The sequence below is a fragment of the Lepidochelys olivacea genome (genome assembly GCF_965140295.1).
Source record: "Lepidochelys olivacea isolate rLepOli2 genome assembly, chromosome: 8".
Classification (NCBI taxonomy): Eukaryota; Metazoa; Chordata; order Testudines; family Cheloniidae; genus Lepidochelys; species Lepidochelys olivacea.
The window spans coordinates 86,685,840-86,705,111 of record NC_140418.1 but is presented as its reverse complement, the minus strand read 5'-3'; the positions used below and the strand labels follow the sequence as shown (position 1 = coordinate 86,705,111).

At 41.1% G+C, this 19,272-nt stretch overlaps 1 protein-coding gene across 3 annotated transcripts in view; it reads right to left on the bottom strand.

Annotated features, from left to right (window-relative positions):
• Positions 1-19,272, bottom strand: part of NEGR1 (neuronal growth regulator 1) — a 618,255-nt gene that overhangs the window by 150,565 nt on the left and 448,418 nt on the right. For all 3 annotated transcript variants that reach the window (XM_084637118.1, XM_084637120.1, XM_084637119.1), the window contains exon 4: positions 17,130-17,261. In XM_084637118.1, coding sequence (XP_084493244.1) covers positions 17,130-17,261 — 132 coding nt within the window. The remainder of the gene's footprint in view (positions 1-17,129; positions 17,262-19,272) is intronic.

Genomic DNA, 19,272 nt, shown 5'->3' with positions numbered 1-19,272 from the left:
TGCCCCTACGTATACATCCCAAAATGCCATTGGCTTTCTTGGCAACAAGGGCACACTGTTGACTCATAGGCAGCTTCTTGTCCACTGTAACCCCTAGGTTCTTTTCTTCAGAACTGCTGCCGAGCCATTCGGTCCCTAGTCTGTAGCGGTGCATGGGGTTCCTCCGTCCTAAGTGCAGGACTCTGCACTTGTCCTTGTTGAACCTCATCAGATTTCTTTTGGCCCAATCCTCTAATTTGTCTAGATCCCTCTGTATCCTATCCCTACCCTCCAGCGTATCTACCTCTCCTCCCAGTTTAGTGTCATCTGCAAACTTGCTGAGGCTGCAATCCACACCATCCTCCAGATCATTTATGACGATATTGACCTCCTGAGGTCCCTTCCAACTCTGATATTCTGTGATCCCATGAATGCAAGTGGGTTTCTGTGAAAACCAGCCCGAGGACCGACCCTTGGGGCACTCCACTTGATCCCAGCTGCCAACTAGACATGAAGCCATTGATCACTACCCGTTGAGCCCGACAATCTAGCCAACTTTCTATCCACCTTATAGTCCAAAATTAAGCATTTAGTTAATGAAATCCAAGTGGGTGATTTGTAATTCTTTAATATGAAATGTGAATAGACTTGGAAAGATTAGATTTTTATTCGCAAATGTTAGCAAATGTTGATTTCATTGTACACACACACACACACACACGCACACAAACAAAAATATTTTCATAGATAACAGAAACTTACAAACAGGCAAAGTAAGAAAAATGCTGCTTGAGCGTTTCATTTAAGGATATTTACTTTAGTATATTTTGACATGTGATATTGACAATTTGTGTTTTAATAGTTATAAAGCTTTAACTTTTTCAATCTCTGCATTTATGGACATTAAATAATGACTGTCTAGTGTCCCTATTGCCTGCCATTTCACCCCATAATTTTGCACAACTACGAACATTTAAATTGCTAAAAATGTTTAAAAATCAATATCGATTTTATAAAGGATAAAAATTTAATTTTGCCAAGCGTCAATATGAACAACAGTTCTAAAGTAACACACCTTCTAAAAGAGTAAGGACAGTGAGAAATGTCTAGACAGTAAGAGGCACAACAAACAGTACAGTATAATTTCCTCCACAGTAGTTTTAAGGTTACAGATATAATTAGGTTAGAGTGACTTGTACAGTATATCTGATTTCAAAGTAAAATTAGAGCATCATGGATAATATTATGCAAACTGCCATAGCAACAGTGAGGCAGACTTCTAAGACATGCTAATGAGTTAAGCTGTTCTGCAAAAACCTAAACTATCTAAGAAAAAACAAACATTTAAAATAAAATTCACACAGGCGATTAAGGACCCTATCCTGTTCTTATGCAAAACCATGCAAATCTCTCATTGATTTAAAAAAAGTGGCAGCAGAATCAAATCCTTAGTGAACCATTATATCAGAAATAAAACAGAAAATTAAATGACAGTGTCTACATATTTTTGTTTTCTTTAATTAACTTCTTAGCATTAGGGAAGGAAAACATTACATTGGATTTTACAGTGGTAAGAATCATAGCAGAGATGGAAAAGACTAATAGGTTGATGAAGTCCATCCCCTGGGCATAATATTGTCTATTCATTTCAATTTGCCTTTAAAAATAGTACAAAATGTACATAAGCAACAAATCAAATTGGAAATTATACATGTAGAAATCAACCAAAACAGTCACTATTAGAGCAGATTGAATATTAGAATAATATTTATGTAAATTCTTGATCAAAACTTTAAATGCATTCACTTTTGTTGTGTTAATGTCCCTTGTGTTTGTTTTTCTATGAATATTTAGCAAATCTCCTACTTGTCATGAAAAGGAAATGTTAAGCTTAAATATTCTAATATTTGGCAAGAGTAAATTCTGAATGACTTAGGTGAAAATTCCAGCTGCTGGTTGTGTAAGTGATCCAATCAGAGAAGAGAAACAATACCACATGACTTATGCAACTAACAAACAGCACCAATTTGCTTAGCTTACGCTGTGCAGGCTCCTCACATTGGAAAGCCCAACAGAGGAGTACGTTGCAGTACTGAAAAGTAGTTGCAAACTCTCCTCTCTTATTAATGGGGAACGACAATGGTAGACCGTTGCTGGCTGGGAAGGGGACATTGTCTGAAGATGTGCTAACTCAGAACATCCCCTTAAGCAATCAGTACCAGCAGAACTCCTTTGGAGCACTGGTCAAAAACTAAAGGATAAAAGTGGGCGAAAGCCAGGGGGAAAGAGTAGGTAGCAGGTCCATAAGTTCCCTCCCTTATGTTAAATACCTTCCAGGGATCAGGAGGCTAAATTGGTGCAGGGAAGTGTAATTTACACCACCCTGCCCCAACACCAGTGAATCTAGCGCTTGGTCTGTAGCACAAGACCAATAAGAGCTATATTTAAATTAACAATCTTATCCTTTATTTTCAGTTTAATAGCTGCATTTTCTTTTAGAAGGCTAGTGGACTCTTACTTGGTGAAATCCACATGGTCTAGCTTGAAGCAAACTGTTTATTTTACAGCTACAGCAGAACAGACCTTTAGTATAATTTACAAGAGGCAGCTAAAAACAGAAATTCTGCAATGCAAGTCCATTTAAAAGTTCTCATTTGCTATTCATTAATTTAGGGAATTGACAATTTTACATAAATTAAAATAAAAGCTTGCTTCATGGTGCATGTGTCTCATTCTTCATCTTCTCAGCATGACCTCAGTGCTTCTAGGGATTCCAGCATTTAGCAACTGCTTCTATTTTTTTTTCAAGTATTTCATTTATAAAACAGACAAGAGTTAGTGAAGCTGCAGTAATGTATGTATAACTACAGACCAGCTTTCAGAATACATATTAAAATCTTGTTAATCCAAGATTCCAGTTGTTCCAAAAGGGGGCTCAAGATTATCATCTGTAAATCAGTATTTGCCTTATAAAATGTAATGGATAATGCGAATAAGATTTACTGGTAAAGTGAAATTGGATTATATCTTATCTATTTTAGCTCAATTTGGAAATGTATTCCTTACTTGGAAACTACCATCACCACACTACGTGATGCTAAGATCTCATTACACTTTCTTCACTGAGCACATGCAAAAAAGTCATGAATTCTGTGACCACCATTTCTAAAGAGAGCACGAGAGACACACATATATTAAAGAGAAAAATAATTTATGCAATACACCACTGCAAAGAAAAAAAGGTTACAAAGTTATAATATTTACGGTACAAGGGCAAACAGCAAATTGCTGTTTATGTCTGGTTGTATGTAATCCAGCCTGGAAACTTTAGAATCAAAAACTAATTGAAACCACATAATTTTCTTGTACATATTTGGAAGACTGAGCATCTATTATATGCAGTGAATATCCATATTCAAAAATATGCCTATTTCCTACGCAGCATAGCTATTCAGGGTTCACTGCAACCGTATATTACAGGGCATAGTAAAAACCTGATTTATTCAACAAATACTGGATCTGCAGTAAATAGTGTAAACTTTTAATTAATAGGAAAATATTAACTACTTCTTTTGACTATATATATTTTTACATTAAACTGTTCATGATAATCGTGACACTATATGGCCAAAGGTGGAAAAAACACACTAAAGTTGTGATGCAAGAGGATATGCAAGGAGAATACAGAGATGGCATAAAGATCACTTGAACCTTAAATCAATCCAGTGTACATCAGCAGATCAGAAGAGCTTAGAAGGGAAAATGCAAAGCCAAACAGAGGATTCAAGAGACTGCGTTACTTCTAAAAAGAGCATGCACCTATTTCATACCTTGTCCCAGAGAAATCAAGTAAAAATCTTGTGAGATATAAAGGCTAAAATTGGGTCATTCGTCCCTAGAGTACTATTTGGTATTCTGGCCACACCCACACAGTAAAGATCTGTTGAGGAGCTGAACTGGAAGGTAAATAATACAGCCAAATTAAAAACCCACGAGAATTAGGTAGAAGATTAGCAGAACACATCATGTACCAGAAACACAGCCACAGCAAAGTATAAGGATGGGCAGATGAGCAGAATAGAAGTGGAGGTACCAGTGAGCCAACAAAGGATGAATTTTATCAATAGGGTTAACAGAACCAGACATCCTCCAATACCAAACGTAGATTAGGAAAATTACTGTGTTTTTTCCCAAACACAAACCCTTCCTTTACTGATAACTGCAGTATGCTGCCCCCTCAAATATTTCCCTCTACTCCATCCTGCCCTTCCACCCCGAGCTGTGCTCTTAATGCTCATCTGGTTTTTAAAGAACTAAGCGATGCTAAACCACCTTGAGTTACACTTTCATCAGATAATCATTGCTTTGTATGGTATGGAGTTCACTATGTGTCTTGCTAGAGTTGCTGTTGGTTGCATTTTCCTGACTGAAAAATCAAGGTTTGTACATATATCCTTGCCCATCTATCCACATTTATACCTACTTTAATTACAATTGTAGAATCAAGGCCATTGGAACAGAGTGCATACTGTTATGCTTCTGCTAATCTGAAGTAACACCTCTGAAGCCAATGGAGTTACTCCCAAATTACTACAGTGTAACTGACATCAGAATCCAATCCAATATGTCCAAAGGCACTGGAGTGGTAAATGCTAATATAATTTCCAGATCACTGAGCCAAGTGACTATGATATCTTTGCCAGTTGGTCTCTCTCCTCTTGTTAATACAGCAGTTTACTCCAAAACATTCTTTTCATCTAGTGGAAAAGGCAATAAAGTTTATTCTCCAATATCAGACAGAACTTGGGTGCACAAGTGACACTACACTGGGATCTAAGGGGCAGGATTCGACAGACAATATACTGTACTATATGAGGGTCTCTTGCCATACTATATATGAGAATTTTTCAATAGTAGAAAGGATACAAAGAAGAGGAAGGCAGGCTTTTATCTTCATTTGTTCACTTTTCTAACAAAAGTGAATATTTTATTCAGTGTATATTTGGAAAAAAGAAAAGAAAAAAGGAGACTGAAGAACACACCATTAAGAACAATCCTACACTGGCCTGGGGTGGGTAAGATGATCAGAAGGCTTTTCCATCTTTAATTTCTATGATTCTTTTGTTAAAAACCTTACAGATTTAATTTTAATACATATTTAATGTAATTATTTTCACATAAAAATAAGAAACTGGTCTTAATATAGTGGTGTTCAGTCTCTAAGAGCTGAAGAGCCATTACATCATTAAATGACTGCAGAAATCCACAAACCGATTACAGAAATGAAGACCTGACATTCCACTGTGTTGACTATGCAACTGAAACTCCATTCAGGGCTAGATTATAAACCAGGCTACCCAGCTAGTACTGATGCCTAGAGAAGGAATCCATGTGACCAGGTGTAGTAAACTTCTCTGGGCAAGCATTGCACACTCAAAGGAATTGTGATATTCTGCTTCCAGCTGCAGGCGTCTCTGAGGCCAATATGAGAGCCTAGGGAACAGTATGCAAATACAGGCAAATAAACATCTTGCACAGATTGTGATGCAGCCCTGAGTAGTATGGGGTGTGCAGGTCTGAGCATTCTCTATACAACCAGCCTAGCTGATGTACCTTATCCATCAGGCAGGCATTTAAACTGGGGTAAGGAGCAGACAGTGTTGGACATAATCTTTTTGCTATGAGCTGCATCCACTCATGTCTCAGTTCAGCATCTGATACTTCTGACAGAACTGATGGTGTCAGCTAGCATGAGGTGGAATGGTGATGCCCTTGCAACGGACAGTGTGACCCAACTGGAACACCACCAGTGGGATTATGTTACAAATCATCTCAGCATGCTGTTGTGGGTGGCTATTCAGCAATGCTCTGAGAATGTAAAAACATAGTTTGAAACTCTGCACTACTTCACAGGAATGTGACTGGCCATTCCCACATTTCTTGTAGGGAATGTGCTATGAAAGGTCACGTGAAAAGGCTACTCTGTTCTCTGGCTGGAACCACGTGTACACTGACCGACACAGTGCAATGACAAACATGTATTGTAATTTCACAATCTAGCCCTCGGTGGTTAAGTGGCTCTTCACTGACCCCCTCCCATGACTGCTAGCAGGTATGGTGTGCAATCCCTGTGTAAACCCTCCTGGTTGCTGACACAGTTAGTGAGAAGGCCTCTCTTTGTGAGAGGGGAAAGGGTGGTTCTTCTAGCTGCTGGCGTGTGGGGCATGGTTTTGTAAAATGCTTGTACAGTGTGCCTGGGCCACAGAAGATTACTATCATCAGCTAGTGGAGTTACTCTTTTCTATTCAGTGCTAGAGGTCTGTGCTTTATGGTTGTAAAATATCTAAGGTTAAGTCCATATGGGGATGTTGGACAATGCTGCCGAAGCATGGGGCTTTAAATCCTGTGGATCTCAAGAGAAGTTTCCCCAGAGAGGTGGAATATGTAACATGTTTTCACAATATGTGTTGTGTCCCTAGCTAGTGGTTAGTTCATAGAGAGACTAACAATCTATTACCGCTACCAGGTTACTGCTTTAGCTCAAGAGGCACAGAGATCTGTGCTTTGTAGATGTACGTGCTAGGTTCAAAACCCCACTGTCAACCCATGCCAGGGTTGTCACGCTATCTCCCATGTATCTAGCAGTGTAGGGAATATTCCTAAACTCTGTGCTTTCCTCACTTCATGGACCTCATGCAGTGAACAGAACACAGATTAGGCCCATATAGTCAATGAGAGCCTGATGGAAGACACCTCACTGCGAAATATTTTTTACTCTTTGAGTGGTAATTAGGCTGATTACGGGCCAGATTCTCAGCCCTGGTTAAGTCAGGGCACAAAGGGAATTTAAAGCTGCTATAAATGGACAGCTGGAGAGTCCTCTCTGTAGCGGAATCCAGCCGTGGTATAAAGCTTGCACACCAGTTTCCCCTGCTGTGAATGAGGAATTCAGGAGCAGACATGAGAGCTGAGAGAAGACCAAATGGAGGTGTAAAAGGTGGGCTTAGAGGATTTTGTACTCTAATGCCCTTGAGTGGAACAATCCCTTATGCTATAGCTAGCATGACCCCCAGGCAGCCCCAGGACTCAGCTCACACTCAGAACAATTGAGAATTAAGTGCTTAGTATTTCAGTATTCTCTACCCAACTGTAATTTTACATTTAAAATTCAATGTGAATGAAATATACACAACAGTTTGATCACTACAGGGTGCTTATGCTTTTCTAATGTAAGTGAGTTTTATCTTGAAATGCTCCTGAATATAATAAGTCATTCTTCTGCCTAGTCAGACTGAATAAGTGTCGTGGTATGGAACAGATGTTGGGAGTGTTTCTGCATTCAGTTCAGCTGGCTAGTGGACAAGTTGCATACTGAGACCAACAAAAATGTATAACAATTAGCTGGCTTTTACAAGTTTTTCATATGCACAAGCTGTTTCATCTTGTACCTGAATCTTGGTTTTGCCATTTCTTCAGAAAAAATTATTGAAGGGATAACATACTCAGCATGGGCCCTATGCAGACCCAAGAAGCCTATAGCAAAGTTAAGGGGAAGCAGGGTTTGAAGATTCCCTTTCCCCTGTAATAAAAGTTGTATTTTGTTATACAGAGACTCAGGTCATGTCTACACTACGAAGTTAAGTAGACTTCATGTAAATCAACATTGAGCCTCTGATTTAAGCAAGTCGATCTTGCATGTCCACACTACACTCCTTGTGTCAGCGGAGTGCATCCTTACCAGCAGAGTTTGCATTGACACATGGGGCGCTGCACTGTGGGTAGCTAGCTATCCCACAGTGCACAAACCTGAGTGGAATTTTGGGTTGGGCTTGCAACGTCTTATGGGACCAAAACATTGGTATGAGTTGTTATGGGAACATGGCATTAGCCTCCTATGAGGCACTTATGTCCCTCCTTCCCTGAAATCAACGGCAAACAAATCAAGCCTTTCTCGCAAGCCTGGATTACCTGCGCAGACACCACAGCACAATAAGCATGGACCCCGCCCAGCTGTACACTGTTGTTGTGAGCATTACAAACACCTCATGCCTTATCCTGAAGTATTTACACAGCCGATACAGGAGCCACTGCACAGAACAATGTGATGCCATGCAAGCAGCCCTGCTGGAGGACATAGAGCAGAGCAATTCGCAGTTGTTGGCGACAGTCACGCATCACCTTGACATGGTTGAGTGCTGTTTCTGGGCCCAGGAAACAAGCACTGACTGGGATTGCGTTGTTATACAGCTATGGATGACGAGCAGTGACTGCAGAATTTTCGAATGCATAAGGACGCTTTCCAGGAACTGTGTAAAGAGCTTTCCCGAGCCCTGAAGCGCAATAATACTAAAATGAGAGCTGCTCTGACAGTTGAGAAGTGAGTGGTGACAGCTCTGTGGAAGCTTGCAATGCCAGACTGCTACCTGTCAGTGGGGCATCAATTTCGAGTGAGTAAATCTATCATAGAATCATAGAATATCAGTGTAAGAAGGGACCTCAGGAGGTCATCTAGTCCAACCCCCTGCTCAAAGCAGGACCAATCCCCAATTAAATCGTCCCAGCCAGGGCTTTGTCAAGCCTGACTTTAAAAACTTCTAAGGAAGGAGATTCCACCACCTTCCTAGGTAACGCATTCCAGTGTTTCACCACCCTCCTAGTGAAAAAGTTTTTCCTAATAGCCAACCTAAATCTCCCCCACTGCAACTTGAGACCATTACTCCTTGTTCTGTCATCTGCTACCTCTGAGAACAGTCTAGAGTCATCCTCTTTGGAACCCCCCTTTCAGGTAGTTGAAAGCAGCTATCAAATCCCCCCTCATTCTTCTCTTCCATAGACTAAACATCCCCAGTTCCCTCAGCCTCTCCTCATAAGTCATGTGTTCCAGTCCCCTAATCATTTTTGTTGCCCTCCGCTGGACTCTTTCCAATTTTTCCACATCCTTCTTGTAGTGTGGGGCCCCAAACTGGACACAGTACTCCAGATGAGGCCTCACCAGTGTCGAATAGAGGGGAACGATCACGTTCCTCGATCTGCTGGCAATGCCCCTACTTATACATCCCAAAATGCCATTGGCCTTCTTGGCAACAAGGGCACACTGTTGACTCACATCCAGCTTCTCGTCCACTGTAACCCCTAGGTCCTTTTCTTCAGAACTGCTGCCGAGCCATTCGGTCCCTAATCTGTAGCGGTGCATTGGATTCTTCCGTCCTAATTGCAGGACTCTGCACTTGTTCTTGTTGAACCTCATCAGATTTCTTTTGGCCCAATCCTCCAATTTGTCTAGGTCCCTCTGTATCCTATCCCTACCCTCCAGCGTATTTACCTCTCCTCCCAGTTTAGTGTCATCCCAGTTTAGTGTCTATCATGGGATCTGTTGTGATCCAAATTTGCAGGGCCATTAACAGACTTCTTCTAAGAAGGGTAGTGACTCTGGGCAACGTGAGAATGTAGTGGATGTTTTTTGCCGCAATGGGGTTCCCTAACTGCGGTGGAGCGATAGACAGAATGCACATCCCTATCTTGGTCCCAGACCACCTTGCCAAAGAATACACAGAACGAAGGGGTCAATGGTGTTGCAAGCGCTGGTGGCTCACAGGGGCCGTTTTACCAACATCAACGCAGGATGGTCAGGAAAGGTGCGTGATGTGCACATCTTTAGGAACACAGGTCTGTTCAGAAAGTTGCAAGCAGGGACTTTCTTCCCAGACTGAAAAAAAACACTGGTGATATTGAAATGCCATTTATGATCCTGGGAGACCCAGCCTACTCCTTGCTCCCATGGCTCATGAAGCCATACACAGGCAGCCTGGACAGCAATAAGGACTGGTTCAACCATAGGCTGAACAAGTGCAGAATGGTGGTGGACTGTGCTTTTGGACGTTTAAAAGGTCGCTAAAAGAAAAGGAGTGCTTGTGGCACCTTAGAGACTAACAAATTTATTTGAGCATAAGCTTTCGTGAGCTACAGCTCACTTTATCGGATGCATCCAATGAAGTGAGCTGTAGCTCACGAAAGCTTCTGCTCAGATAAATTTGTTAGTCTCTAAGGTGCCACAAGTACTCCTTTTCTTTTTGCGAATACAGACTGACACGGCTGCTTCTCTGAAACCTGTCATTATAAAAGATCGCTGACATTGTTTTCTTACTAGGTTAGACCTCAGTGAAAGCAATATCCCCACTGTTATTGCTGCCTGCTGTGTGCTCCATAATATCTGTGAAACAAAGGGAGAAAAGTTTCTGCTGGGGTGGGAGGTTGAAGCAGATCACCTGGCAGCCAATTTTGAGCAGCCGGACACCATGGCAATACGAAGAGCACATAGATAAGCTTTGCATCTCCGTGAGACTTTGAGAACCAGTTTCAGCAATAAGCCAGAGTAATGTGACACTTATCCATTGTTCCTTACCAAACTGTCCCCTCCATTGCATTTTATCCCCTGTAAATTCTACCCGCACTAACCACTAAGTGTTGAATGAATAAAGAGCCTTTTCTCCTCAATCCGTTAAGTTTTATTATGCATACAAACACACAGAGACAGCAAAGAAAAGTAAGATAACCTGGGGCAAAAGGGCTTATAACACTGTGGGGGGAGAAACAAGGAAAGTTTGCTTACAGATGCACTCCAATAACAATCAAAGGTGTGGGAATGGACACCTTCTAGTCCTTGTACCCTCTCCTTGTGTTGGGTGCAAGGGATATCAAACTCTCCCCCCATACACACACTTCATAGGATGTTTGGGGGAGGAAGATGTAGAACTGGGTGATGATGGAAGCAGGTTCAGCATAGGCTACAGAGGGGCTCTAGCATCAAGCTGCCTTTCTTGAACCTCAACCAGATGCCTCGACATATCTGATTGCTCCTTCATAAGCCGCATCTCTTCCTGCATGGCGCGCTCTTGTTCCCTGCATGCTCTCCTGTCCTTTCTGTCCAAGTCCAGGTTCTCAGATAGTGTAATCCTCCATATTCTGAGCTCCATCTTGTCACTCTCGGAGGTGTGCATTAACTCAGTGAACATGTCCTCCCGAGTCTTTTTTCCCCATCTTCTAATCTGGGAAAGTCACTGTCCTGGTGTGGAGGATGCACCGACTGACAAGGTTTCAGCTGCAAGGAATGCAAAGACAAGAGTAGCACTGACAGGGCATACATTGTTTCTGGTTCAAGGTTAATGTCTTTTAAATAAAAAAACACCCCTCAATACACTTCACTGCAAGTCACAATGTAATCACAACCGCTGGCTGTTGCAAGAGTCAGTTTGCTGCTCCAGCCATGGTGAGTAAGGCCCCAGGGCCTGGGCGAGAGGTCTTGTGGAGGACATCCTTGGAATCACAGGTTCAAACTGGAGAAAAGCCCCCTTACCCCTAGCAACCTGGATAGTACTTGAGGACAGGCACCAGTGTAAAGCCCCCCAAATAGTTTGTTTTTTTACAAAAGCAGCACCGGCTTGTGGAGGGAGACAAACAGGAAGTCGCCACCCTCCCACTTTTCCCCCTCAGTGCTGTTTGCAATACACGGTGATCCCTTCCAACCACAACCATGGCACACTTGGGAACGCCTGGTTGTGAGACCCAGATTTCACCAAACGGCGGGCGGATTACTCGTTGGCGGTTTAAGAGTGAGCATTGAAAACTTTCCCTGTTTCCCCTAGGTGACCCTATGCGATATCACTCTCCTGAGGGTAACAGAGGTGGCAAGGGAGCAGATGCTACAAGCATCTGGGTACAGACCTGGTCGTTATGCTACAATGCTGTGTGCTGCAATGATGCCAGCAGAGTTAATAGTGGAATGGCACAGGAAAGTGTCCTTCCATGGTGGGCAAAATAAGGCAGCCCTTCCCAGAAACCTGCTGCAAAGGATTGCAGAGTACCTCCATGAAAGCTTCCTAGAGATCTCCATGGAGGATTCCTGGGCCATCCCCATGCACATAAACAGTCTTTTACTGAGAGCACCTTCTGTGTAGCTGGAGTGGCCACCAATACCCACTACACCTACTTTTTTGTTCAGATAAAACATAAAAAATAATAGCATGTAACCCCTAGAGTTTGATTGGAAATGTGTACTCTCCAGAGGTGCCTTCCCCAGCATCATGCTCCACCACCAACTGGTCCTGTGAAGGGATGGGCTGAAGGGTTAAAAACAGTTCTTGGCTGTTGGGGAGAATGGATCCTCCGCTTGCCTGACTCACATTCTCCTCCTCTTCCTCAACAACAATGTCCTCCTTGTTGTTGCTTGAGGTTGCCAAGGGCTCCTGGGAGGTATCCAGGGAGCTTTTAGGGGAAGTGGTAGGGTCACCGCTAAGAATCACATGCAGCTCCTCATAAAAGCGGCATGTCTGTGGGGCAGAACCAGAACAACTGTTTGCCTCCCTTGTCTTCTGGTACGCTTGTCTTCTGGTGTAGCCCTTTTCCCTCATGCTCTGCGCAGTCTTGGCATAGATGTCAGCATTTCTTCTGCTGGATCGGAGCTCTGCCTGCACAGACTCTTCTCCCCACACAGCAATAAGATCCACCACCTCCTGCGTACTCCATGCTGAAGCACATTTGCGGCCTTGAGTCTCCATGATCAGCTGTGCTGGCGAGCATGTCGACCTGTGGATGTCGAAGCAAGAGCTATGTCTCTCACAGAGGCGGAGTACAGAAGTCAACTTTATAGGGCACTTAGGTCGGTAGAAGGGACGCGGTAGTGTAGACACATACATTATTAGATCAACTTAATGTGGCTTATGTCAACCTAAGTTTGTAGCATAGACAAGGCCTCAGTTCTTGCCTCTTAGAAGCACCTCCGGGTGTTGATTAGTTTTCTGAGATCACTAGGTGGGGGCTCCAGCCAGTCCTGTTTGTACTGTTAAGAGAAATCCCTAGATATTGAACCCAGCCCTTGTTGTTGCTGTCTCCACGTGGCAGAAGGTTACATTCTGGGCGCTCCTCTAGGAATCTGGGTGAGTGCCCCTCGCAAGCACATCTTGAGCAAACCATTGATTTTGGAAAACACAATCACGATTCAAAAGAATGTAACCATAAACAAACAACCACCCCAGAGTTAGTCATATGGCTAACATTCTGTAACTGCAAGATATCTTTATACCTCAGAATCTTTCCATCACATTAAAAAACAAAAACAAAATAAATCAAAACACACAGTCACAGCATATGTCAAAAAACTGACAAAACTTCATTAGCAAAATTAAATGACAGAGTCCCTTCTCAAACTAGCATTATACCCTCCCAAACAAAAACTCTCATGTACACAAACATCCTACACACTCAGACAAAAAACATGAGTGATTAGACTAGTCGTACACTGTGTCCTGTACATCAGCAGTCTTGGACTTGTATTAGGGATGCCAATTTGGGTTGGACATATTCCTGGAGGTTTCATCACATGACATAATCTTTAATTAAAAATTAATCTTTAATTCCTTGGATAGCTCAGCATGGAGAGAGTTCCTCACTGAAGAATACCCTCCCTCAACCTGGGGAGCCAGATGTTTCCCTCATACCCTGTCCCCTTCTTCTCCAGTACAACAATAGCAGGAGGGATAGCAAAAGTTTCCCCTGCTCTTTCCATTTCTTCATCCTAGAGAATCACAAGAGGCCAGGTAGCTCTGAAGATCACCTTCTTTCCCCTCTAACCGAGAAAAGGGGTCAGATAATAGGAGAAAAAAGGAGAAATAACAGGCTGCTAGGAGAGGAAGACATGGGGAGTCCTGAGGTAAGGGAGACAGATGTGGCTGTGTGGTTCAGAGGGAAAGGGGGAGAAAGATAGAGAGGGGGCCACAGGAGACTGAGAGATTCTGATTCTTGTGAGGAGAATAGAAAGATTGTCTTAGAACCAGGGAAGACAGGCTCACAATGTAATTTGCACTCAGGGGTCCAAAGATTCTTTTACTAGAAAGTTCCCAAAATTCTATTATCTAGCTGTGGAAGGGGGCTAAGAATGAATTTGCTGTCTCTCTTTCAAGTCCTATGTTCCAGATTTGCCTTCAGTATATGTGCCATTGGTAATGTCAGAGGGCTGCCTTGAAGTAAAAGGCTGTTTGGAGGCATGGCAAGGGCATGCCTAGTAGAACCGCAGGTCAAAATCCTCTGCAGAGGGGCACACAGGCACTCTGGATGCAACTGAAGTGTGAAGGCTGAAACAACAGACGTGGAGTGACTCTAGTGGTGCTCTGCAGCCGGGGTCAATCTAACTGTCAAACTTCTACAGAGACCACCTGTATAAAGCTGAGCATGGAGGTCAGGATCTAGCCCTAAAATCTTTGCTCCTGGTTATGTAAATATCCCAACTGAAGTTTGGCACATATTGCAGGTTCTCAGTGCTGAAGTTAATTTTCTTCTAAATTACTTGAAACAGGAGAAAATCAATTTGGCTGCTTTGTGGGAAAAATAAAGACAGATTGTTCTAGATGTTTTATTTCATTTTTCTCTAGCAGAAAAAAAGGTTCATACAGAAATAAAAATGGCCAGCACTTAATCCTGGACATAGTTAGTTTGTAGCTCTAAATAAAAATTACATTTATATTTTTATATATTTATATTTAAAAGTAGCCAAAGTGTAAAATAATATTCGAAATATTCATTATTAATGGAAGTGTATAAGTGACTAAAAATTAGACTGGAGAAGCTATTAGGGCTCTCAGTATAAGGAACAATGTACTTAACAAGGCTATAACCCCCATCAAGGGGCAAAGTCAAACTGGAGGCATTTGTGTCACTGAGGTCCATGACAGAATAACAGCTTACAGGGATTAAAGTATTTATTATTGAGCACCTCGCTAAAACAACTCTTTCAGCCTCACCCAGCTCCCTCCTTCCCTCCAGGTGTAAAATTCTGTCTTTACCTGAGTGGCTCTTGAAGAGGAGGTGGAAGAAAGAGGAGCGCTGTGAGGAACCAAAGTTTATTTGGCAAAAATGCAACCCTGAAGCTACCAGCAAGGATGGCTGAGAGGGCACCGCTACAATGCTGCCAGGTACTGTTAACAAGGAGAAAGTGTGAATGTGACTAACAGTGACAAGGGGCATAGGCACAAGGGGTCTTGGGGCTGGAGATGCCTCTTAACCAGCAGAATATGTCCCCTTGGGTACATGGGATGTAAGGCAGTGCACCTGCTGAGTATACACCTTGGTGCTCACTTAACTCTGTAAAAGATTCTGGGACACAGGTTGCATGAAAGTCACTGCACAAAATAAGGGCCCCACTCTACAAACCTTATTGATGTGAAGCCAATTAGAATACTGTAATGATAAAGGACCAATATTGTAAGGATTTGCAGTTGCACTGTAATACACTATTTTATAACAAAACACTGAAGAATAACAATGCTGTACACTTACATGTTGTATAAAACTATTATAGTTATCCATAAAAATAACACTAATTTTAGATTTTTAAAACAATTATTTTTACTTTCCAAAATTTGGGGTCCATTCAGCAAAATGTTCATGGAAACAAGGGACACAGGAAATACTGAGTACAGTGTGACAGACTCAGTGTTAGCTTCCTGAAACAGTTCTGCTCATATTATCGTTTTACCAATGTAAACCTGATCTATGTATCAACGTTTCTATGTATTTCAACCCTGGACCTTTCCAAGGCAGAGAGTTTGCCAATTATGGTCAATTGTACGAAACCCTCTGGTAATTTAGGGATATGTAAAAAAACCTACTAAGGCACTGATTCTGCTTCCCTTACTCTCTCACATCATTGTAAGTACTACTCCATGTGATTAAGTGAGGCAGTATCTTGCCTGTAATGATAAGAATAAAACAATCAACTAAGCCTCTATGGGTAAAAGGCAACTGCATTGATCTACTATATCCCAGCACATAATAGCCTACAGCCATACCATTTCATAAAGTAAACATGTTCAGGCCTGGTCAGTGTTCTGATAGGATATCTCCAGGGAAAACCCAGGTAATGCATTTAGTAGCATAAGCAATTCTGCCAGCCATACTCCTCTCTCTGAATCATTACAGAATTAATTTCATAGCATGGTGCTAAAAAGCACTGTGCTGTTAGCGACACTAACTTTTGAAGAAGACACAAACCAAAGTCCTTGCAACTTGTAATTATTTAAGATCCCAAGGCAATTTTCAAGAGAAGAGGAGTGTTAATCCTGGTGACCTGGCCAAATTACAATCTGAGTAATTGCATTTAGCCTACCTAAAATTTCCCTTGTAGTTTCACCTGAAGAATTTATTCTCATTTCCTCCCCTTAAAGTTATGTAGTTTTACTAGCATATAATTAGTGTAATATTTCAAATCAAAAGAGTAGTGTAACTGCTCTAAATTGACAGGAGAGAGCTATCCTGCCGCTTAATTACTCCAGCTCCCACAAGCAGTAGTAGGTATGCCAGCAGGAAAAGCTCTCCCTCTGACATAGCAGTGTCCACACTGTTGCTCAAGGGAGTGACTAATTCACATCCCTGAGTGACATAATTTATGTTGATTTAAACTGTAGAGTAGCCTTAATCTGAAAGCAAACCACTGACAAAAAAAGCCCACGTAAGAACAGACTTGACAGACTATAAAGAAATCTAACAGCCAGTCTTATGCACTTCCATTGATATCAGTCATCTCTACTAAGATGTTAATGAAATAATTGCATTCTAGCAGAGCTTCTCATGTATTTGTACCAGGGTTATATCATAATAAGACCTTCTATTTAATATATTTCCATTGAGATAGACCAGTCTAAATGATCTCTTCTTCCTACATTACTATACAACTGCGCAATATTAAACCACAAAACACTGTGGCAAAGGAAAAGAATATAGCCTTCAATGTCCAAATACAGGGATTCCAGTCCTATTAGTAATAATGAGAATTACACAGTTCAATCTCCAGTTTGAAAAATATCACCACCCCAGAATCTGACTTATGTCCACAAAAGCAACAAATGTGAAATGTCAACCATTATCATCATCCATTTTGCAGAAGGGTTGGAGGACACACAGATAATTTCAACCTTTATTCCACAATGTCTCCCTTTTGTGGGATTAACTTGGACCGCGAGTGTCCAGGATGTTTCGCTACTTTAACAGAAAAGTGCTACTATTTCACCAGCTTGTTGCCACTTTACTACAGTAGTCTGTTTTCTTCTCAGCTGTGTTTTCCTCTCCACTGGATTTAGTGATTAAAAAGTAACAGGACTTACAGTTTACTGTGACTTTTACTTTTTTCACATCTGGGATTGAGACATCATTTTCTGCACTGCATTCATATTCCCCAGCCTGGTCTCTTGTAATTCCATAGATGTCCAGATATTGTCCATTTTCAAATGGTTTTGCTGAAATGAAAAGAGAGCGAGAGAGAATAAATTAGAGAAAGTTTAACCGGAGGTGCATGAAGCATCATTCAGGTATAATAACAAAACTCATGATTTTTTCTGGATATTTCTGACAAAATTATTCCAAATGACACTGGGCAATTATTACAGCCTTTGTTCTCCTACCTACAGAAAACAATTTTAAGGAAAAGAGAGAAAGTTTAACAAGTGATACTTTAACAACTACTTCCCAGGAAGGGGTATACACATGTTCCTTATAATTTTTTTCTTGTATACACATGTTCTTTATAATCTCAACATACATTAGATAAACACTGCAAAATGGGCATATATCTATCAATCTTCTAGCACGGTAGATTAAATTCACCAATATGGTTCCGTATATATTGACTTTTACAAAATATAACATGCTGCTTTGACTGGGAAACTGACACATTTTATATATTTTTATTGGGAAAAAAACATTTTGACTAAAGCTTCTGAATAAAAATATTTTATCAACATAGACATCCATTATATTCTAGAAAAAAGAAAAGGAGTACTTGTGGCACCTTAGAGACTAACCAATTTATTTGAGCATAAGTTTGCCTGAGGGAAGATTGAATAAAGAATTTAGTACAATATAAACACTCCTTAGTAGAGAGAGATTAGCTATTCCATTGCTCAGTTATCTTTCTATTTGTTTTGATTCTTGATTAGTTCTTGATTTTTGAAAGCAGGCATCTACAATAATGTATACAGATTTCTGGATGAGCTAGAATATAGTGACAGGTTTCAGAGTAACAGCCGTGTTAGTCTGTGTTCGCAAAAAGAAAAGGAGTACTTGTGGCACCTTAGAGACTAACCAATTTATTTGAGCATGAGCTTTCGTGAGCTACAGCTCACTTCATCGGATGCGAAGTGAGCTGTAGCTCACGAAAGCTCATGCTCAAATAAATTGGTTAGTCTCTAAGGTGCCACAAGTACTCCTTTTCTTTTTGCGAACACAGACTAACACGGCTGTTACTCTGAAACCTGTCACTATATTCTAGCTCATCCAGAAATCTGTATACATTATTGTAGATGCCTGCTTTCAAAAATCAAGAACTAATCAAGAATCAAAACAAATAGAAAGATAACTGAGCAATGGAATAGCTAATCTCTCTCTACTAAGGAGTGTTTATATTGTACTAAATTCTTTATTCAATCTTCCCTCAGGCAAACTGCCAGTGAAAAATGGATTTAGTAAGAGCTAAGTCAAAACTGAGCAAAGACATCTGGGTCGGCCCATTCCATAGTAAGCAAAAATGTTATCATAATTAACAGTAATGGCCAGATATTTATTTGATATAAAACAAGTTCAGAAAACAACTCAGGTACGTGTATACATCACTTGTGGAAGCAGTTATGAATGTGTTATTTATTCTGAAGAAGGACAGTTTATGTCTCAAAGGACGAACTAGCTGTCAGGTTGCATGGGCCGAGCTGACAGTACTGCTGCAAACTTAAGCTGTGACCTTGAGTAAGTTGCCACAACTCTCTGAACCTCAATTTCCCCAACACTGCAGAGAAGTGTTGCCAGGTTTATTGTAAGCACTTTGAGATCCTTAGACAGAAAGTTCATTTTTCTGTCCTTTGAGCAGTTCTCAATAGACTAAAGAATAAATAAAATACCTTTAAATTCTGCACAAAGTTATAAACATTCACAACAAAAATAAAATAAATTGAAAAATATTAATTAAATCCTACTAAAATGCCCAACAGTGGTTATAATAAATCACATGGTGGAATATACATGCTTAAAAGGGCGGGGGGGGGGAATTGCTGGAAATTGCTATCCACACTGTGACAACAGTAAATTGCACCATGATGGTTTTTCCCCATGTTGTTCATAAGAGATAAATTATGAAAAGTAATCTTCCACAAAAGAACCAGCTGTTACTTTTCATATGGTTGGCTGCTGTTATATGCCACTGTTGCCAGGTTGAATCAATTTATTGGAAAATTTTATTTAATATCACTCTGAACAGAA